Genomic DNA, 24261 nt, shown 5'->3' with positions numbered 1-24261 from the left:
TTCTGTATGTTTAAACGGGAGTTAAAGGTCCAGAGAACCAGCATGCCAGTGTGCTGGACCTGTACGACCTGTCCTCATTACAGACACACTAACACAAGCACATGCACTCATAAATACACGCTTGCACACTCATGTTATGTATGTACATACATGCCTTTATTTCAATATTGGCATTGCGGCAAGAGTATCATAGCAACAAGCCTCTCAGACTCCTCCAGCTGAAAACAGAAGAAAAACCTCTTGTGTGTCAACAGTGTGCTCAAGACATCGGTGTTCCCTGAAACACACACGCACACAGAGGCATGTCTTTCATCATGTTGAACTCTGAGAGGTCATGTACCCTAAGACAGCTCCTACAAGACTGGCACAGTCCATCTCAGGATTTTCACATAGGATATATTTGTCAAGGCAGTTCGAAACAAGGGTTAAGCCACCACACTGCAAAAAAAAGGGTCAGGCTTATTCAGAGGTTGTGAAAAGATGAAAAATTCATGTTAAAGACCGAGGAGCCTGAGTTCACACCAATTTCAATTTTAATGACAGCGTCTTTCACCCTCCTTAAAGGATGAAGATGAACAAAGAAAACGAACATGAGCAAGGACAAGAGAGAGAGAGAGAGCCAGATTCTTTGATTCTGCCGAAACGCTCTTCCCACGATGCTCTCGTGACGTTGACGCGGTAACGGCGGTGGAACGAGCCGCAGCGGCGGCGACGTCTGCGCGTGTAATCCGCGCGAGTGCGAGACGGCGCGTGTCTGTAGCCAGCCGGCTCCTCGCCGTGCGTTTGGCGGCATTAAGAGGCCGCCTCTGGGCACGAGCAGATAACAGGGGATTAAGATTCATTACAAGCCAAACCGCCGACACCGGCCCGCCGCCGTGCCCGCCCCCTGCCTCCCGCGATGCCCTAATTGTGAGGAAGCAATTATTCGCCGGTTATGTATGAGAAAATAATCGCGCCGTCAGAAAGAAAATAATCCTCAAACCACTCAAAACCCCAAACAACAAAATGTCATGAGGGCTGTCTGCCTGTTATCCTATTCTGGCAGAAAAAAATGCAAAAAAAAATAAATGGGTATTTCCCTTCACAAAAACAAACATGAAATTATACGTAGACGCACAGACAAACACACACACACACAGGCACGCACACATAAACACACAACCACACACACACACAGGCATGCACACACACGCACACACAATGCTCCTCTGATTGGTAGTATCTCTGATACTCTTTCTATTTAAATGAGGTAAAAGGTAAAAGAAAAATATTTCCGTAGAATGTAGAGTGAATATTCAATGTCCAATGTTAGATAGCATTGCACTAAAAATGCATAGATACATGGGCTGTTCATGTATTTACACTGTGGTGAATTGCATGCAGCCATGACCTCTGTCATTCCCCTAAGGAAAAGCATACCATTCAAATGTCCTCTAACCATGACTTGTCTGCTGAAGATGTTTAGAAAGCAAAAATTCCACGCTGGCGCTTCCGTAAACACGTGAGTCTGTCGACGTAAACGTACCAAAAGCTGACGAGGGGCCCAATGTAGCCTCCTCCGTTTCTTACTTTTACAGAGTTGTGGATAGAAAATAGTGAAACTCAGCATATGTACTACCATCGTACTTATCGTACTCTGACATTGTTACTGTATCTAACTGTAGCTCCTTTATTAGTCCTGGCTGAAGTCTCTCACAGTAGGCCGAAAACATATCAAATGTAACCATGTGTTGACACTTTGTCTTTAAAATTAGGTTTGATATGTTGCTCAATATTACCGTGTCGGATGACATTGCTGACAGTCTCCAAGCTAACACTCCCAAGCAAACCATGCCACTTTGTTTTGGGGGTGTAGCTTTGTTTTGAACAAAACTCTGGAATTCAGAGCATGAAAATGAAGTTGTGTGACCTCCAGTGACCAAGGATGTCGCTAAATCCAACAAAACTGAAAAATTACAAATAGACACTTTAATTCTTCATTCATAATAAAATCTTGCCCGTTTTCTATGGCCATTGAGAGAAAGGAGGAAGGGTGAAAGGGAGAGAAAAGAAGAAAATAAGAGAAAAGAAAATTATTAGATGACTCACTTATGCTAGCAGCATTATGTGACCAGCTAATACGTTCCTATATTTTAATTTTCCCATTTACCAGACACAATCAGTTAAATTCACTCCATCAAAATGGTACGCTAGATCAGAGCAAGAAAGATGACAAAGGGAATGAAAGGAATAAAAGAAACAAAGTGAGAGAGATAGAGTTCAGAGGGCAGTGATGCTGAAATTAATTATAGGTCCACATCATCGCCTTCGCAGCAGTTTCCCTTCCACTCCCCCACACAGAGCACTTCCCCTGGCCTTTGACCCGAGGCTGACAGAAGGGCACATTGAGAGGACCGATACAAAGGGAGATATCTCTGTGCTACCGCAGTCCCGGGGTTGAACAAGTGAAAGGTGCGTGTAACTTTAAGTGACTTTAACGCGCCGAGCGGGGAGAATGAGCGAGGCGGTCATGTGATGACAGCTGGAGGTCAGGGCGCCTGATTGAAGAAAAAAAAATAATAATAAAAGTATTTTTATCCCGACCCACACCGTGGCGGTGGCTCTCCCTATCTGTTGGCTGCCTCTCCCAGAATGCCCCGGGCTGTGGCCCTGTCTGGACTGCTCATCGATCGGCGTAAATTAACGCTCGCCCATTAGAGGGGCCCCACCGTGTGGCGCTGGGATACGGGCGGATCAGGAGGGGCTCGGGGCGGGGGGTGTGCAAAGGAGGGACGAGCCTGTCCCCCGCTCTGTGAAAACCAGACTGCGCCCAAATGCGTTTCCGTAGGAGCAGACGCCCTCAGCAGATGGGACAAATGTAATCACATTAAGGCTTTCGCAAAACAATGTTGAGCATGCTTTACTTTAACAGCATAACAGTAAATATCTGCATAAAAACTTCAGTAGCAATGCATTAGAGAGCATTACAACCACCTTGTTATCATTACAGAGACCTATTCGCGCCTGTCTCTGTCCCCCCCACTTCCATAGCAACCTATGTCTGGCTCCTGCCCCCTTCTTTCTGGCCCTCTGTCTTGGTTTCTATTCCCCCCTCAGAACCCCCCCAAAACCCCCCATCACCCTTGGATGGAAACGCAGATTCACCATCTCTGGAATCCAGCCAGGTCTGGCCACTCAGCACCCACCGTTCGCTAATCGATGGACAGTGGAGCCGAAAGTCTCTGTCGCCGCATATAGGCACAGGTTCTTGAGCCCCCCTCCCCCACCGATAAGCGATCATTTCGACAGCTTTCAGACCATGCAGCGTCTGCATCTTCAGGCAGAGAGATGCTCTGGTAGTGCCCTTTTCTGATTAGCGCAGGCAAGTTTGTGACTGAAGCAGGGTTTTTTTTTTGCAAATGTCATATGCCTTTTTTGGATTCGTAAGGACATTTTTTTAATAATAGATGTCTTTTAATGACAGTTAGGGTTTTTTTTTCCCTCTGCTTTCTCCCTGGTTTGCAAATCCCAGTCTTATATATCAGCATTCAATGCTGGAACCTCTGGAATCGAATGCAGACAAGCACATGCTCTCGTCCGAAGCATGTGATGCCCCCGCCTTGTCTCATCACCACGGCTTTTGGTGCTCAGCATTCACGGGGATAAGCAGGAAGACACTTCATATGCAGGGGTTTTTATGTTTGGCTTTCACAGAGATGAACAGGAAGACACTTCATATGCAGGGGTTTTTACGTTTGGCTTTCACAGAGATGAACAGGAAGACACTTCATATGCAGGGGTTTTTACGTTGGGCTTTCACAGAGATGAACAGGAAGACACTTCATATGCAGGGGTTTTTACGTTGGGCTTTCACAGAGATGAACAGGAAGACACTTCATATGCAGGGGTTTTTACGTTGGGCTTTCACAGAGATGAACAGGAAGACACTTCGTATGCAGCTGCCTACTCGACCAGAGATCGTGACACGGATTTCGGCTGACTGAACCCTCCCTACCTCTGGACGAGGCTACCACCATTTATGCGTCTCCCTGCAGGGCAACCAACCACGCGGCAGCAGGGTTGGGATTCAATGCTGGGGTGCGAGTCGCATCCGTGCACCAGAACAACGCCTCAACATTAGCGCCCTTTCCATGAGATATTTTTACGATTGGCGGAAAGTCTGTTCTCAAATGTCACAGGTCTTTTTATGATTGCCAGGGGACTTTTTAAATTTGTAAAAGGCTTCTTATAACCATGCATGCCCTTTTTTTGATTGTCCTGACACCAAATTATGAACATCCTCTAACGTGTGTTAAAATCGTATGATATTTGACAGCAAAAATAAATAAATAAATAAATTATGATGTTAACAACACATCTCGCTACTAAAAAATAATGAAAGAAGAAAATGGATCTTACTGTGTAGGCTACATATTAAAATAAGTAAATAAGTATATGGATTAACAGTTTGTACACACACACACACACTACAGTTATAGTATAGCAGTATGATAGAGTGAATCTTCAATGTCCTTCTTAGGTAATATTGCATAAGATCATCTGAGCAGGAACTCTTTCCAAACATTTGGATCATCTGAGCAAATATCTTCTAAGCTTCCAAGTATCCAAGCTGATCCATGCACATTATCTGTCCATGTCAGCTCTTTGACTCTGCCATACTAATGAATATCCCTGCATAGTTCTAATGGTTTGCCATATAAAGCACAGATCCCATAAAGTCATCATCTTACAAAGATCATTTATTTTCATAAAGGCTGCCTTGATTTCATATCCATTTAAACCAAAATTATTTATCCCTTGTTCTTTCTCTCTCTCTCTTGTTAAAAAATGCATTTCTGGATTCTTGAATCAGGCAGCTGCCTCAAAATAACAATGACGAGCCCAGGCAGTTATTCTTTTTTCTTTTTTTTTTATGTCTGAACGTATCCAGACAACATCAGCCCGTCTAAATGATGCATGTCACAATCAGGGCAAAAATTTGGCTAAAACCTCTCGCATTCCCTTTTCCCAGAGAGGGTAAGAGGGTATGTGTGTGTGCGTGTGTGTGTGTGTGTGTGTTTGTTTGTGTGTGTGTGTGTGTGTGCGTGTGTGTGTGTGTGTGTGTGTGTGTGTGTGTGTTTGTTTGTTTGTGTGTGTGTGTGTGTATGTGTGTGTGTGTGTGTGTGTGTGCGTGTGAGTTAAGAGGGTGGTGTGTGTGTGTGTACAGGTTTGTGTGCGTGTGAGTTAAGAGGGTGGTGTGGCCCAGACTGGAGTGGAGCCTATCTGATTGGTCAGGTCGAGCTGTGAGAGCTGAGGTCAGGGTGGCGGGTCCAGACACTGATGCTGAAACTGTGGCCTTATTCAGCCCTGCTCTCGGGATGGGGAAACAAAGAAACACTGTACCATAACCATCACCAACACACACGCACACACGCACACACACACTGTACCATAACCATCACCAACACACACGCACACACACTGTACCATAACCATCACCAACACACACACACACACACACACACACACTGTACCATAACCATCACCAACACACACACACACACACACACTGTACCATAACCATCACCAACACACACACACACACACACACACACACTGTACCATAACCATCACCAACACACACACACACACACACACACACACTGTACCATAACCATCACCAACACACACACACACACACACACTGTACCATAACCATCACCAACACACACACACACACACACTGTACCATAAACATCATCAACACACACACACACTGTACCATAACCATAACCATCACCAACACACACACACACACACTGTACCATAACCATAACCATCACCAACACACACACACACACACACTGTACCATAACCATCACCAACACACACACACACACACACTGTACCATAACCATAACCATCACCAACACACACACACACACACTGTACCATAACCATCACCAACACACACACACACACAAACACTGTACCATAACCATCACCAACGCACACACACACGGTACCATAACCATCACCAACACACACACACACATTGTACCATAACCATAACCATCACCAACACACACACACACACACACATATATACACACACACTATTGTTGTATATATGTATTATCATATGTCCTGCGTGGTCATTTCTTAGCTTCCTGTTGTGTAGCGTTAACATATTTGTTTCTCCCAAACTCTTTGTCATATTTATGGTCTTACAATCAATTTGCAAAATTTAGTCTCAAAATGTGCATGTGTGTCGTAACTCAAACAGATATGTGCACCACTTTTAAATTCATCTATCTTTTAAAATTTCTGTGGAATTGTTGTGTAATGTTGCGTGTGAGTATGTGTGTGTGGGTGTGTGTGTGTGCGTGTGCAAGTGTGTGTGTGTGAGTGAGGAAGAGAGAGATATAGAGAAAGAGAGAGAGGTAGATCTGCCACCAGTGATCTGGTCATTGAATAAAAACACTGGCAGTGGATCCATGATGGACTGCATCTTAACCTGTCAGTCTGTCATCAGTCACATTAGAGTAGCCTGCTGGTCACTTCCCCTCACCCTCTGACGGATGTTCAATTTCAGCTTTGTGTCTGGAACAGTGGGCTGAGTCAGAGCTGGGGCAGAGATGGGGGGAATCGCCTGAGGGGCCCGGTCAGCACCCAGTTCCTCCCTTTCAGTCTCCACTCCCGTCTCTGTCCTATCTACTCCCTGCTATCTCTCCCCGTGCCGCTCTTTAATTAGCCCCTACGTCCCCTTCCATCCCGACTCGATCACCCTCTCTCTTTCTCACTTTTTCACTGTCTACGGTCTTTCTGACACCCTTTCACTCCTTTATTCCCTCTCTCTTTTCCATTCCCTTTACCCTCACTCCCTCTCTTTCTCTTTCACACGGACATGGGCTTGGGAGCCACACTGTGTCCAGTATTGCAGCAACATCCCATGAAACAGATCCAGCATACACTAGCACACTATTACACACAGTCTCCCCATGCAGCAGCCCATTAATAAGTGTACTGCAGAAGGCAGAAGTGTGATTTAAACATTAATGCAATTGCAATTTTGCCTTCATTTAAATAAAGAGCGTTTCACACAGCATACGGTTACAGCATGGCCATTTAAACGTTGGGCTGTTTTTCTTTGTTCATTCTCTTTGAAATGTGTACAGAGAGGGACCTGGGCAGACACAGCTACAGAATGGGCGGGTCAGCGAGGGGGGGGGGGGGGGGGGGCGAGGAGGGGGTGGGTTGGGGTGGGTTTATTCTTTAGCAAACTGATAGAGGACAAGAGGACAGACACCAATGTCTGAGAACTGATGAGGGCGTAAAGCTGAGGACACTGCTTCCTGATGAGTCTATTGCTTCAGAGGCATTGGAAGTCCACAGAATATTCCAGAATGGTGAACAATTTTAGGATTCCTGGGAACAGTTTAGAACCCTTAAGGAGTTACAGAACCCTAGACCACTGTAGAACTTTAAAGCTGATAAAGGGAATATGTTCTCGGTTCCTGAATAAATGATAGAATCCTGCATGCTTTGAGAGCTAGATGAACTGTGCTAGGCCATTGTAATATTGTAGCTCTACATTACATTACATTACAGGCATTTAGCAGACGCTCTTATCCAGAGCGACTTACACAACTTTTACATGGCATTTTTTACATTGTATCCATTTATACAGCTGGATATATACTGAAGCAATTTCGGTTAAGTACCTTGCTCAAGGGTACAACGGCAGTGTCCTACCCGGGAATCGAACCTGTGACCTTTCGGTTACGTCCTGCTCTAGGTCCTGCTCTAGGTCCCCCATTCCTATTAAAGGTGTGAAGAAAAGTCCAGTGATAAATCCCTGTGACTCAGCATTAAACACATTCTGAAAGCTGCAAAATAATGAGCTTTATTCAGTTATTAAAAATGAAGGAAACACACACATGCACGCATGCACACACACGTGCACACGCACACACACACACATGCGCACGCACACACACACATACGCACACACACGCGCACACACACAAATATTACAGCATATACCCTCAGTGTTATAATAGATCAATATTTCATGAAGGCAAAGTGCTATAAAGGAGTGTGGCTCCTGCTAATTAATGTCAAATGACTGTGGGGCTGAGTGTAACATTACTGTACGCATGCACACACACACACACACACACACATATATATGCACATACACATGCATGCACACTTGCACTCATACACACATGCACGCATGCATGCACCCACACATCCACGCACACACACGCACACGTACGTGCACACACATACAAACACAAGCACACAGACACACACATACACACGCACACACACACACACAAATCTCTCACTAGGAGAAAGGAACATGGAGTCTGATGATTTAATTACAGCTTGGGGTGTAAAACCAGGTTTTTTCCATGCAGGATGATTGAATGGGGTCTTTTGTTGGGTTATTTTTCAGGAGCTGTGACTCATTTCTTTAAACACATGAAGCACCTCTACAGAACCCAATGGGACTGCCTGCAAAACAGAGTTTTGTACGTTTGAGACAGCGCATTTCCACCCTCCTCAGCCTGTTTCCACTACATAAAGTTTTGCTTAAGATGAGATACATTTGCAGCTCTTGTTTGAGTATAACAGGTATCTGTAGCTTGTCTCATCAGCTGGCTTACATGGTTTTCTCATCGCAAAATTCATATTTTATTTAATCATTAGAGAACATTTACATCCAGCATGCTACATGTTATTGTTAGTATTTAATTTGATCAGTATTTCATTCAGTGACACATATACGTGCACACACACACACGCACACACACACGCACGCACACACACAAACACACACATGCACACACATTACATAATTCCATGATTTTACAGCTTTTGTTCCTATCATTTCAGGTGCAGTGAAATATCTGTGCTAAATGCACTGTCCTGTGGTGCCCCCAGTCCCAGGAACTGAAGCAAACCCTTCTGTCTGTCCTCAGAGAAATACATGTTATAACACGTCGAACCGACCCTAATTAAGGAAATGTCGTTCAGATGATAATGTGTCATTATTAAGTTATTATCTCTTTAACAGTGATGGCATCGTGGCTTTCTCTCACTTTCTCTCTCCCCGTTTACTATCCCTCTCCCTACCCTGTTCCCAGCATCCACCCAAACTTTTCACATCTGGTCTGCTCCATCTCCTTGTGCATGGCAACAGAGTCAAACTCCTCTTCCCAGTTATTTTTTTTCAAGCAGCTCCCTTCATCCAAGCATACTGCCACACATTCCTTCATCATGTGCATTCACTCTCCCTCTGCCTCTCTGTCACCGCACTTTAAGGCAGAACTCATCGAAACACATTATAAATGCACCCAACACAAGGTATCTCATTTAGTTTACATTAGCTATACCTGAGGAGAGTCTGAAATGCGTCCCCCTCCTTTACTGTCTTTTAGGAAACACAGGGTCAGCCCAGCTGGCTCACCATCAGACTTTGACGTCAATTAATGGCTGAATGTTCTTTTTAAGAGCTAGCCAGCTGAACCAGAAACTGAACATTTTCTACAGTTCTCTGGGTGAGAGGGGTTCTCATTGTTATGAAACTCCTCCTCTCCTCCCTGATTTGCAGAGCCTCACCTGGGTACAGATTGTGTCCTAGAGACAGATAGGAATAGAGAGAGAGAGAGAGAGAGAGAGAGAGAGAGAGAGACGGGGGGGGGGGGGGGGGGGGGCTCCCTCTGAATTAATGCACTGTCTGTCTTTTTTTGTCTCCTTATCTGTGTGTTTCCTCTGTGTCTCTTTTCACACGCAAACAACCTTTCATTCCGTCCTTAATTCAAATTACCAAAAGCAAATGTTTGTGACGTGTCTTAAAGATATTACATAATAATTCTTGCGGATATTTCATGAGAAGATGAATTCTGTCCTTTCTACACTACATTTCTCATTTTAAAATCTTGCCTGATTCTTGCCAATAAAGAGGAACTTAGGCACAAATGTAATATTTGGGCCTCTGCCGGCTTTTCCCAGGTTGAGTAATGAGGACGTTGGGGTTATCATCACACTTGTAAAAGCTTCTTATTGAAAATGAGGGAGACTTCAATGCAAAAGCTTCAAACAACCAAACCTGTGAGACTTAATAGAATTTTCAGAAGGACCCAAGTGCAATTTAAACCTCTAGGATATGGCCTTTCAATGAATCTTTAAAATACAAATGCAATATTAGGCAGCATTTAGTCAGGCTACAGATTACCTGTGTCACTCTTGTGTTACTTATGTCATCAACCACAGATATGAAATTCATATTCATATAGAATGGGTGACACTTTACTACAATTTTCAATTTCCTGAACACCACCAAACGCCAATCTAATTTTCTAAAAACCTGTATTTCCGGGTCTTTCATTTAATCTTAATTTGTAATCGTTTGATTTTTAATCATAGATTTCAGCTCACACTATACCTATAAAATGTTACTATAAATTGCTACTTTGTACCCTGCCCTTTAATGGTAACATTTGACTCCAGTCTTTATTTCTATCCCATACCTAATTATGTTATTATTGTTGGATCCCAGCTGGACATTAAAGCAGAAGCTTGACTTTTACCTTGTTTAAAAGTACACTGACAGAGTGATCTCAAGTAACGTCACATTCAGAATTTCCCCCCTGATAGATGAGATGTCCTATTGTCTCATTACCATGACTTTGGGTAACCTTTAGCATGCTTTTCATTTATCTTATTTCCAGTAAGGAGAGCGGTTGATCAAAATTACATAAGATTACAGGAAAGAGACACAGGAAATATCTGAGAGCATCATGGGAGTTTATCATCCGCGCTTCCTCTTACAGTGCAAATACTGACACACTGCCACAGACACATACGCAGATGCATGTATTAACTGGCCAGGGCAACACGGGGAATGTATAGAATCATGTCTAGAATCCATAAAATATCCAGAGGAATATCTTCTCTGAGTCACATCGATAGGGACAGGAGCTGACAGGGGGCTGAGGTTTAGAGAGCAGTTTCAGCTCAGCACTCCCCTGTTATTGTGTTTCTGTGATTTGTAGGTTTGTACCTGTGTTTCACTGTTGAAGGCATGATAGTGAGGAACCTGACAGTAAAGCCAAATGGTGCTATTCTCCAGGGGGGAAGTCACACATCAGAAGCATATAACTTCACCTTGAATTCTACTGCTCCAAATGCCTGCTGTTTGTCTAAATGCAGTATGTGGAGCTTGAATATGTGGTGTCATAAAAAAACATTTTTGTTAGACTACACTCCAAATTGGATATTAGCAACAAAATTACCAAACATGCACACACCAGCAATGCCCACAACATTGTTCCTACAGTACTTAGTCACTGTGTGTGTATGCACAGTTCTTTGCATGTTGAGTGTTATCTGAAAAAAGTGCGTGTATGTGTTAAAGCATTAGTGTTTATTGAAGAATACATAACTACAATACTATCTCCTCACCCAGACTAATTCCATGCTGGGAATATCTACTGGCTCAATCCTCAGTATGCCTACTCTATCTACACTATCTACTACTTGATCTACATCATCTTTACAGGGAAATGGCCTGTTCCTGCCTTGTCTCTCCCATTCTCCTATGCATGTGTTCATAAAATGTACCAAATACAAACAGTAACCCTCTCCTCTCCTCAATCCAACCTCTCGCTTCTCTTCTCCCCTCCTAATGCATTCAGCCCTTATATATCTTGAGATGACAGAATGATTCAGCTTTCATTGTGTTTCCTGACATAAACAAACCCTGACTTATTTTCAGTGTATTTTGTATGAATGATTTTCAATTTCAATCTTTTAATGGCAAAAACATGGAAAAATGAATAGGAAAAAACTAAAATATTTTATTCTCCAAAGGGAATCTATGTTTCTTCTTCTGACATACCAGAACATTTGAGAGATATAGATGCCGGCATAGATGACATGAAGAATTTGACACGAAAGCCACTAAAACTGACAACGGTTCTCAGCCCTTTTCGCACCTCTGAGTTTCCCATGGTCCCTTGCGTGTGACAGGGGTGCTAATTATACCCTGGGAAAGCGGGACACGCTTCCCCGCGCAGGTTCCCTGAGCGTGGAGGGGCGCTCCGAGGAGACCAGCCGCATCACGTCTCAGACTCCTCACGCCTCACACACACACTGAGCCCGAGTCTCGCACACTGACTCCTAATCTCACACGTGTAAAGTCTCCAGAGCATTTCTATTCATCTTAATGGGTTACGGTTATGGTGGGAGGCATGTTCTGTTCTGACCCGTCCCCCCGTGCTGGATGCAGAATATCTGTGAATATCGCGTGCTCACCACCTCACATCCCCCGAACCACCCCCCCCCCCCCCACCCGGATCCTCAGTCTCACACAGCGTGGTTCGCTGACCTTGAAATCTCACATTTCATCACTTCAGCTGGAAGGAGAACAGACAGCTTGGAAGGACAATGCTATCTCCATCTTCTCACATTTTAACCTTTATATGTATGAAGTGAATACAGATAACAGGGCCATTGAGGGTCTGTGCCCTGCAGCAGATATATCACTTCCTGTTTCACTTCCTGTTTCCCTTCCCCAGCTTGGTTGGCCTCAGGATACCTGTCTTATTACCAGTGGAAAGAATTGGTGACAGAAACTCAAACCGTTCTGCGTTTCCTCACAGAGACCCCTCGGTTGGCAGCACTCTCTGGTCACCCAGGGTTCATTTAGAAGGGAGGACTGTGTCACTTTTTTGCTATTTGCAACAAATCTTCCCGGACTGCCTCGCCACGTTCACCACCCTCCCTCTCTCCCTCCTCCTTTCCCTCCCTCCCTCCCTCCCTCCCTCCAGCATTATTAATTCATCCGCAGATAAAAGCCGATCTATCATTCTGCCACAGCGGCGGAGAAATCTCTGGCACTGCAGGAGCCGGGGCTCCAGGCCTGGCTAGCTGACCGTCTGTATAACAGCGCGCTCTTCATCCCTGCTGCAAAGCCCTGGCCTTTTAGGAAACGATTACACACGGCTCAGCCATGGAGCCAACCCCAATCCCCCCCCCCACTTACCCCCGGTGGGCAGGGGGGCTGCTCTGGCCGGGGAAGAAATGTCCCGCTGGACACACTTCACACTCGATCCATATTTATCCCCGGCCATACGCACGCACCACAGGTTTCCAGGCCAACCAGCCAATCAACAGATCAGAAGCCCAGGAAACCCCGAAAAAACCCCGAGCACTCGGCGTATGTGGCTGTGCGTGTGTCAGAGCCGAAATGGCACAGTGGACTTGGGACACGCCGCCTTCCCAGCACCTCTATGGAGACTGCGGTCATTTGCCTTTACGACGGCACTAAAAATAGATGGAAAATTACAGAGCCCTGTTTCTGCGCGGGCCGTCCCGGGCCGGACAGGGGTGGGGTCACCCCAGGCACCATCACCACCGCCTCACGTAATGAGGGAAGGTTAGCATTACAAATTAGCACACAAAATTAAGCACATACAGTATGTGTGTGTACATATGTGTTTGCCTGGACATTGCTCATATAATAGGTCATGCATAGTCTGATCTTTCCCTCTGATCCATCACACACACACACACACCCTGAACATACACACACACACACACACACACACAGACACACACATCCCCTTTCCTCATTGACCTCCTCCTTTTCTTTTCCCTGCTGTTCTCCAGTGATGTGCCAGTGCTCCTGGACGCAGAAGCACTGCACTGCAGAACAGACTTTTGGAAACTGTGACACACACGCTTTTATATAATCGCTCAAAGCTTAACGCTTTCCACCCCAAAATACCAATATAACCAGTTTATCCTCCATATCGCACCACAGCGCTCTCATGGCAAAGCTTATTCTGTTTTGTCATTCCCTAATCCACCTAGTTCAATGTTTCCAAGACTTCAAATTGAATATTTTTTTTTCCTCTACTTAGATTCCTCCTCTATGCCATCCAGGTGAATCTGAACACATTGCGAGCGCTAGCTGCATGCTTCCAAACACTGAGAACATCAGACTGACCTACAGCCAGCCATCTACATAAAAACTGAGATCAACTGAGGACGTCAGTGGGCCCCAGGGATGCAGCTGACGGGCAGAGGCTTTACTCACTTTTAGAGAGTCGAAGCAGGCGATGACCCTCCCGTTCTCCACCTGACAACTCTTAGCGGGGTGTGCAAATTTACATTCACTGTCCGGCCTGGAGCAGGTGCCCCTCTGGAACTCCCGGCAAACTTCCAGAGTCAGCCACTTGGTGTCCCGAATGGGCGTGACGTTCACTGCCATGGCAACGATCAAGAGCGAAAGAAATCCAGGTGAGTCTGCGGCGTCCGCTCGTCTTTCCTTTCCAAAAAGTGAACCTTAGAAACGGCACTGTGGGAAAAAATACTGCTAATATACCGATACAAAAAGTGGGGGCGCTGTCCGGACGCGACGTGCGGTCGGGCGGAGTTAAGGGTGAGGACGGCGTCAGAGAGGCTGGGGGGAGGGCCTGGGACTCGCCTGCGATCAGTTGCCCATCTCCAGAGCGGTCCTGGCGGGCTGATACGTGCGTCTACGCCCACGCCCGCGGAGAGCCGAGCGGGCCTACCTCCCCTCAACTGAAGCGTCGCACAGGACCGCCGGCACAACTCATTATGAACAGCTCTGGCACAAGGAGGCAGACACGCGTCTGTACACAACGACAATCAACAATCAACCACCCAAAAAAGAGGGGAAAAAGCCTCTGTGTGGCTGTGCTAGGTTTCGGGGGGGGGGGGTAGACAGAGACTCTGAGTGCTGTGACTGCCGAAGCTGCAGAGAGGGGGGGTCCGGCTGGTGGGGGTGGGGGGCGAAGGCGGATGTGGAGGTGATGTGGGTTCAGGTGAGCAGAGAAGGCCGTCCTCGCAGTCGCGTTGGCAGCAAGCAAGGCAAGAAGCAGAGACTGTTCTAGAAGCGGATCCAAGCAGCAGCAGACGTCAGGAAAGGCACTTCTTTTAGTACCAACCTGTAGAGGAAAGAGACAGTTAGTAGTCAACCAGGAGAGGCCTTACCCCCCAACAATACACACACATACACACACACACGCGCGCACGCACACATGTGCGCACACACACATACAAACGCACACACTGGTGCACATACAACACCCCCCAACCTCACAGTTTCTGCTCTCAAGTACAAAATCAAATCAAAGCACCATTATCACTAACAGTTAAGCACATCCCAGCCAGCCATGGTTAATTTATTTAAAAAGAGAGAGACTGGGTGGGGGGGGTGGTTGGACAGACACCTTCCCTCTCTAAAGCAATATGTTGCTGGGAGTGGACCAATCGGAGCACACAGTACTGCAGCAGCATTCTGGGCTGAGAGCCAGGTGAGAGCAGGTGGGGCCTTGGCAAGGTTGCCCTGTCTGACGGCCATTTCTATCCAATGAATAGACAGAGAGAGAGAGGGTGCGCAAGAACAGCAGCAAGAAAGAGAGAGAGAGGGAGAGACTGACTTCTACATGAGGATGACCCAACATGCAAGCCAGTCATATTTTTCCCTTCATATCATGAACCCAAACATACACACAGGCATACATGGACACACACTCACACGCACACACACAGCACTATCTTCTATACAAGGAAGTTTTCTCCAGGGAATGGAGGAGTGTAAGGGGGAGAGAGAAAACAGACATAATAAAAAGAGAAAAGGACAAGGTGTAAGGATCTCTCAGTTTATTTCCTACACTTTATATCTCTTCTCACTTTTTGTCTCCCTTTCGTACACCCTCCTATCTCCCTTTCTCTATCTCTCTGTTTGTTTCTCCTTCACTCTCCTGCCATGTAGCAGGGAGTGAGAGAATGGTACGCTCCCCTGACACCCACACATGTACTTCCCACTCACACCTCTCCAGCTCCACTCTCTCCATCCCTCGCTCCTGAAACACCAGCCCAGCGAGAGAGAGAGAGAGAGGCCACATTTTCCCTTGAGCCAACAGACACTGTCAATATGCTGCAGCCAGGGCAGATGAGTCCAGGGCCAATGTGAGCTCTGGTCCCCTTTATTTTGACCTCTTTTCTCCTGGCGCAGTGCTGCTGAAGTGCAGTGGAGGCTTGTGAGCTTGGGGCAGTTTTACCTTCAAAATGGCGCACGTTATGAACCTGTTTTAGCTTGTTCCTCATGATTAACAAGTGTGCCAGAAGGAAGGAACACTCATGTATAGCCAATGTCCTTATAACTGGATTGGCCCTAATATGGTAGGATTATCCTTGTTCTAAACATAGAATCAATGCTATAATGCCAAATGTTTTCTGATTATAACAAAATACATCTGCTTTAACTTCATGTTGATGTTGTTGTGCTTAAAATTCGCAATGATACAGCATATCGCTCCATTAAACACAACGAAAAGGTACTCCTGTCAATCATGCAGAACAAACAATAAAGTAGAGGCAATTTGCATATCAACGGTAAATGTTAAGCCTCTCTTGTAAAGGGCAGCAGTCTGTGCCGGCTGATGGGGAGGAGCGACCGGGTCGAACAGGATGATAAACCCGAGCAGAGGGGGACTCGGGCAGTCCCATCACACCACACTAAGCACAGAGCAGGTGGCTCAGCTCCTCTCCCCAAACCCTTGACGCAGGGCAGTGTACTTCAGAGGAGGAAACACCTGTCCCACACCCTCTCAACCATCGCAACAGAGACACGATGCACCGCACCCCGGTTCCGTGTTCCCAGAACACTGCCGAACCGGATCGGAGCGGCTCGGAGCAGAACGGGAGCGGCCGGAGGATTCCAGCGATGACCTCACGGGCCCCTCCCGTCACCGTTAGGCGCGGCAGCTCCGGCGGGACGACGCCGTGGCGAGGCTCCCTCTCGGCCTCCTCACGTGTCCCGGCCTGCCGCTAACCCAAATCGCGGCCCTCCCTCCCCTTCCCTGTCAATTTAACAACACAGCTATCTTTTTTTCACACAACGCATTAAGCTCTCTGATGAAATAGCCATTGAAAACATCCATTAAAAATTCTTCTTATTGACTTGCTGATACTTGTTCGGAACTTTTAAGCATTAACAGCTGCAAAGCAGATTTTTTAATATTATGTGCAAATTGCCATTTTATGAGAAGTAGCAAAACAAATACACAATGGGTGTACATTTTATGAGACTCACGATTTGTGCTCACTTGTGAGTACTGATAAGGGAATTCAAATGGTGGGGTCAAAAAAGGTGCACAACAAATATACTGTGCTCAGCGTAGATAGTGCCTGCAGTCCCTGATACATGATTAGTAAATGACCATAGAAGTCAGATTACATAACATTCAGCAGAGCTGAACTCAGAGGTCGATAAACTGGATATGTGCATAAACAGAACACATAGCCCAAAAGCCAGCATCTCATATCTACAGTTCAGAATCACAGAACACTCCAGCAGGGACTGAACCCCAAGAGGACGGAATGTGAAAATTCCACCACTCTTTAAAATATATAAATAAAAGAGTCATCAATAAACATCTTACAGCAAATGAATAATAAATAGCACCATTTCACATAGCCGTAGGCACTGAGATATTATTAAACCATCAAATCCTTTCCTGAATGCTAACGATGCCTGAGGAACTGTGCATGCCTTTCAGATGCAGACGTGCATTTTCACTGTTAAATACACACTGAAATGACACAATGAATGTACAGCTCAACAGGGCCTTAGAGGAACAAGCTCTGCAAGGCCCAGGAACAACCAGCCTAGGGACCAGCTTTGCAAGAACTCAGAGCGATCAGTGAACCAATGCAGAGAGATCAGCTCTACGGAGACTCATGGAAACTTTGCAAAGCAATCCAGAGAGACCAGCTCTACGGAGACTTGTGGAAATCTTGCAAAGCAATCCAGAGAGACCAGTTGTATGGGAACCAGGGAAACTAGTCGTGAGCCAGCCCAGAGAGACCAGCCCCACAGGAACCCTGAGACACCAGCTGTGTACAAGCCATAAGAGAGAGAGACCGTCTCTCCAGAGGCCAGGAGCAGCACACTCTTTAAGGGCCTGGAGAGACCATCTCTGCAGGGGGCCAGGAGAGACCGGCTCTGACTGGAGAGACCGGCTCTGCGGGGGGCCAGGAGAGACCGGCTCTGACTGGAGAGACCGGCTCTGCGTGGGGCCAGGAGAGAAAACTGTAACCTTTCAGGATCTCTGGCTCCACCCGTCAGCATAAATCTTTTGCGATGTCCATCGGTAAACAGAGGCAGAGAGTCACTGAGGCAACAGGCCCCCCAGCTTCGTCCATTTGATAATCTGCAAATCTGCCCACTTAAACCTGTTTTTGCTGGCAGCCTGCTCTGGTTTTTACGCATGAAAAACTGTTGAGGGACACTGAGACACAGGCCAACCTCTCTCTCCCTCACGCTGCCGGCACTGTTGTGTAGGAGGGATTTACACCCACCACTGACACAAATGAACAAGACTTCATCAGCATGCAGTAAAGTCCGACTAGGGCTGAGTGGCAGGCTATACCTTATTTTTAGTTACACCGGTATGAATTCACATAAGTTTAACTGCAATACCACCGTCGACTGTATTGTATTGCACATTGCAACAGTATGATAAAGAATTCAGCTTTCGTGATCCAAGTAAAAACTGTGAAATTGATTGACTATTACTGTATTTTGATTGATCTTACAGTATATTTCAGTTTACAGTTCAAATTTTTGTTGCAAATCCAAATACGGTAATACTGTCATATCAACAATGATATGAAAAATATACTATTTTGACATGATATTTTGGCCCTAAGTCTGACCAATGGAGTCTCTTCTCCTGTTCTTACAATGGGAAAATGCAAACTAAACTAAAACCTAAAACAAAACATATGGCCAGTGATTAGAAAACCAAAAAATATGAAAATAGAAAATGTGCTAAATTAAATTAGTCTTTTAATATTACAATATGTAAAATGGAAAATTGCAGGGGTATGAAAACACAACATTTAAAGGTCTACACTGTGGTGTTGTGATTAGGGAACTTGACTTGCAAACTGAAAGTTAAAGGTCTGAATTCCATATATGGCAGTGCTGTTGTACCCTGGAGCAATGTTTATCTGGAATCTAAATTGCATCAGTTAATGCTCAGCTATATAAATGAATGTTATGAATGCTGCTGTGAAAAGTCTAATTCTGTTTGAGTTGAGTTTTTTATTTACTGTGTGAGAAAGGCATAGCCTACATTTGATCTGATTATTATTATTCATCTATTATTCATAGTGATTAGCCAGCCCTCTTTCTCTGATAAAACGACAGAATTTGTGGTACTTTCCATTGCTTCAGAAAAGGAAAACTGAAACTAAGAAACAAATTACTGCACCAAGACTGAAACAAGGGGAATTCATGTAGACAAATGAACTTTAAAACAGTCTTTGAAACATTTAATAACATTTTAAAAAGCCTATACGTCTAACAGAAACTTTCCAGTTTAATACTTTATGCGTGGACAAGAGTGGAAAATCTCTCACAGTCAAGTTTCCCAGAATTCCACAGGACTGTGAGCTGTGGAAACATGACCCTCCATATGTTGTTTACATGTGGCGATCTCTGTAGTCGCAGCACACAGCTGGCTACATGGACAGAGCCACATGGAAATGTATTTATACAGCACTCTCTCTCGGCCACAGAAGGCGAGGCTGCACATCTGAAAGCAATACTGACATGGGGGGGGGGGGGGGCAAAGCCAGGCTGAACGCCATCTTTTCACCTTGAATGACTTCCAGCTCGGAGGAAGGGGCAGGCTCGTACGAGACGCCATAAAACTGACCTTTGGAGCACAAACAGACCGGAGCGAGCAGTAATGAAGCAGGCATTCGACAGAGGGTGGGAACAGGAGTGACTACAAAAACAACCAGGCCAACCCCCTCTCCGCCCCCATCTCAACGCTAAAAAAGGAAACAGCCGCACACTTCAATACATCACACGAGCAAAAAATACGCCAAGTTTCTCAAAACAACAGGACTACTGGGGAGGACCGAGACAATGCTCAGACTCTCAGATGTCCATTCACAGCCCTCGCGTGGAACGCTTGAGACGAGAGAAACCGTGTGTTCTCTCCCGCTGAAGTAAACACAGCAGCAGCAGCAGCGTTTCTGGCGCGGGACTTCATCTGTCACCCTGCCCGTCGCTCTCTCTCTCCTGCGCTCTCTCGCTGGAGGAATTTTGACAGCTCGCCCCGCAGTTATGTGGCGGGGCGGGAGGCCCGCGGCCGCCGTGCGCTGGGTAACGGCGCGGTTCAAAGCGCCACGACTGCGGCAGAGGAAGCGCAGGCCCGCAGACTCGAATTACACCGCATCGCCCCATGCGCGCGATACTCTATACGTCCTGAGCCGACCCCGCGAGAGGAGGGGAGGAGGGGGGCCGTAAAAAGGAAGGAGACTCTGGGGAGAGGAAGAGGGCGATGAGGGGAGGAGTGAACGAGAGGAAGAGAAAGAGCGGAGCAAGGGAGGAGAAGAGGGAAGTAGAAAGGAAAGGACGAGCAGATTAATGAAGAGGCCCCAGAAGAGGGAAGAGAGCAGACAGGGGAAGGGAGAGGAAGAGGAATAAAAACAGAGAGTAAAGCAGAGGGAGGGAGGATGGAGAGGAAAGAGGGAGGAGAGATAAGTGGCAGAAAGCCTGCAGTTACACGGTGGCGATCGGTTTGCATTCCAGCCGCGGTTTCGGTGCCCATTTCTCATCCACGTCCTTCATCCCGCCGCAGCCGCCCGTGCCCGGGCGTGTCTTTACTCACAGGAAGGGGCGCGGCGAGGCACGGGAATGGGAGGAGAAGGTACGGCCGGCGATGACAGCGCTGTGAGGCTGTCCCTTCCTCTCGCCCCTCCCCCGCGCCCCTGTGACTGGCCGCCCGGCCGGCTGGCTGTCTCTCTCCCGGCATGCTGCGCGGCTCGACATCGCACGCCGCAGCACGCGCTGTAACGAGCTGCAAGGTCACCATCGCCACGGGAACCGCACGGAACCCAGGTGACAACCGGGCAGGAAAAAACAAAACTGATGGGCAAAGAGGGGGAGGAGCGGGGATTATTCATAAAAGCACAGAGCCTTAATTTACACAAATGGACCTTAGACTAGTACCGCTTTACCTCCTCGCACCCTGCCCCCCGATGATCCTAACCAAGCGACACATTGTCACATTTGATCCTGTGCCAGTTGCTAAAGTCAAAGAGCATGCGCACCAGTTCTGGTCCTGAGAGTCACATTTTAAAGCCCTGCAGGCACTGTTCCAATTGAGGAAGGTTCATAACCTCAACGGTCCCATAGAATTCAGCTCTGTGACAAGGGTCAATAAAATGGAGTATTTCTGTATGTAGCTGATGGTGTAAAAAAAAAGTTGCAGCCTATTGCACCAGTAAAGCAAGTCTCCATTGTATTGAAAAAATAACAACAATATTCCTCCTCTACTCATGTCTGTATGGTGTTGTCCCGCAAGGTTAACCCAGCAACTGCAAAGTGTGCATACTATCACCTTTTACTGTGCATCCCACCTCTCCCTTTCTAACTCACAGTCTCTCTCACACACACACACACACACAGATGCATGCACACACACACACACACACACAGATGACATACACACGTGCGTGCACACATGCCCGTGCACACAGACGACACACTAGCACACACACACAAACACACACATACACACAAGATCCTGTCGTCTGTTTATGTGTGTGTGTGTATCTGTGTGTGCTTTTGTATGTGAGCGTCTCTGACTGTGGCTTGTGGTGCAGAATGCATACCACACTGACAAACTGGAAATTACACAATTATTTTTTTTGAAAGTAGTTCTTTGAAAGCAAAAGGGTGCTGCCTGTTAAGTGCAGTCGTGTGATTGAGCAATGTGGCTCAGACACTGGAATCTCACTTCACCCACTGCTGCTGCTGCTCAGTAGGTCACAAGGACTATGCAAGGACCCCAGTATGGCTGTCCAGAAAGCTGCCTGCAATGTACAATGTGTACATTGTACAGCAATGCTAAAAGGAGCAAACCTGACTGAGCTTCCAGGTTGTTCAGTGAACTGGATGATGAAAACATATATGCTGTTTGAGAAGGAGAGGGTTCCTCAGCGACACGGGGAGTGTTAACAGGCTGCTTCCTCATTAGCTAGGCTTAATGCTCCTGCACTGGGCTGCAATGCCCAGCAGCAGCAGTACATACACAAACTCACCTGGCACAAATAATATTATCAATGGACTTAATTAACAGATTTCTTCTACAGCACACCCTTAAACACACACTCACGCACACAAACAAACACAAACCCCCATCTCTCTCTTTTTCTCTCTCAGTTCAATTCAATTCAATTCAATTTGCTTTATTCGCATGATAGATTTATACAATTGTATAGTCAAAGCTTGTTGGATGAGAAAAACTAACACAGCACACACACACACACAGACTCGGTCAGTGCTCACAGTATAGGCCTATTGCAGTGTGCTACTAAGCAACAAGTGCAGAGCCAGCACAGTAAGGCCAGTCTGTAGTGCACACTGGGGAATAGAGGGCATGTTGTGCAGCCTCACCCACCCCACGGAGCTCCACAGCAGTCTCTACACTGCAGATGTGACACGTCTTAGGGGACAACACGCAAAACACAATAGCAATTCTCTCAGCTATCAGACCAGGAACCCTGCAAACAATGCGCTCTCTCTTTCTCTCTCTCTCTCTCTCTCTCTCTCTCTCTCTCTCTCTCTCTCTGTCTCTCTCTCGCACACACACACACACACATACACTCACAAGGAACCATTGACTTCAGGGATGAGTGTTGCTTCTCTCTGGGTGTACATCCGTGTGTGTGTGTGAGTGTGTGTATGGGTGTGTGCGCGCAAGTGTGAATGAGCATATGCAAGCATGCTTTCACTCAACAAAGACAGTTCTGATCCGGCGAGGTGAGACATATGCATGCGCACTTGTGTTTGTGTGTGCTCCCTGGGAGGGGGGGGGGGGGGTCACACAGGAAACAAGGCCCTCAGTCAGGGCACAAATAAGACAGCTGTGGCCACACATTTATTTTAGAGTGTCGTGCGATAGGCTTCGGCGCAATGAAGCGGCGCAGTGTCACCGGCCAGCCTTCAACCAGGCCTTCAACCATCTGGATCCAGAGCTCACCAACGGAGCCCAGCTCAGGAATGCTAACTCACTCACACTGTCACTACTGCTCGTGGGGGAGGATAGAAGAACCGAGTGAAAGAGCGAGAGAGTGAGAAAGAGAGAGAGAGAGAGACTGCAAAGAGAGAAATGTGCCATTAAGAGCCATGACTGCAGTCTCGCCTCTCTGAAAGAGTTTACAGTTTGAGTATCACCAGCAGTTTCGTATTATTACAGAGGGGGAAGCGGAGAGTTGGCTGTCTTATTGACACCATAATCTTCCAAATTACAGCGTGGCCCCGTCTGAGTGGCAGTCTGGGCTCGGTGGGCTCTCCCAAGGGAACACAGAGCGGTAATTTAGCAATAATGCGCTAATGAAAGGTGTTTGGGTGCTTCGTAACAATCGGTTACTGCTCTATTTTTTTTTCTTCACTGAAAAAAACTTATCTGCGTTCCACAACAATTCTGCAATCTGAAGAGCAAATTTGACATGAACAAAGCTCGGGGAAGTAAAATACACTGAAGCGAGATGGCTGTTCAATTCAGCGCGCAGCTCCGAGGCATGGAAGCTGGCTACCAACACCTTCGTTTGAGAATTTGCTGTGGGTGACCTCAGAGTCCTTCCAGCGGAGTGGACCTGATGAAGTCTCGGCCTGTAGAGGACACACACCCACTGCAGTATGAAACAGCTGGCCCTAACTCCTCCCGCTAAATTTCCCTAACTTCCTTCCCCATCCTGCTAAAGTATGCTACCAATACCCACTCTCGACCTCAGCTGATGTGTGGTGAGTGTTCTGGCGCAAAATGGCTGCCGTGCATCACCCTGGTCGTGGTTGAGGCGAATTTACTCCTCATCACTGCAAAGTGCTTTGAATGTGAGAAAGAAGCTATATTATTATTATTATTATTATTATTATTATTATTATTATTATTATTATTATTATTTTTTCTTTGGTAACCTGTATCTTGGTTCAGCTGATAAATGACACTATATTACTACATACCCCACCCCCTGCCCCACCCCTTGCAGTACCAGCCCATCTCTACCCTTTGAGCATGGCCTGCCCCCTACAGAGCCACTCAGACAGGGGTGTAAGGGTGTGGACGGCAGGGCGTGGAGTCCACGGGGGAGGCTGGTTAGCCTCCCACGCGCGTGACGCACACGCAGAGGCGCACTAGCGCACAGACACCA

General features: G+C 46.6%; 1 protein-coding gene across 9 annotated transcripts in view; it reads right to left on the bottom strand.

The window, feature by feature from the left end:
* Positions 1 to 24261, bottom strand: part of LOC118210079 (muscleblind-like protein 1) — a 69930-nt gene that overhangs the window by 35196 nt on the left and 10473 nt on the right. For 7 of the 9 annotated variants that reach the window (XM_035385933.1, XM_035385938.1, XM_035385936.1 and 4 more), the window contains exon 2: positions 14093 to 14966. The exons of the other annotated variants lie outside the window; for them this stretch is intronic. In XM_035385933.1, the coding sequence (XP_035241824.1) occupies positions 14093 to 14266 (174 nt within the window). In that variant the 5' untranslated portion in view covers positions 14267 to 14966. The remainder of the gene's footprint in view (positions 1 to 14092; positions 14967 to 24261) is intronic. 9 annotated transcript variants of the gene reach the window in all.

Source organism: Anguilla anguilla, chromosome 12 (genome assembly GCF_013347855.1).
Source record: "Anguilla anguilla isolate fAngAng1 chromosome 12, fAngAng1.pri, whole genome shotgun sequence".
Taxonomy (NCBI): domain Eukaryota; kingdom Metazoa; phylum Chordata; class Actinopteri; order Anguilliformes; family Anguillidae; genus Anguilla; species Anguilla anguilla.
This window is presented reverse-complemented; position numbering and strand designations above follow the sequence as displayed.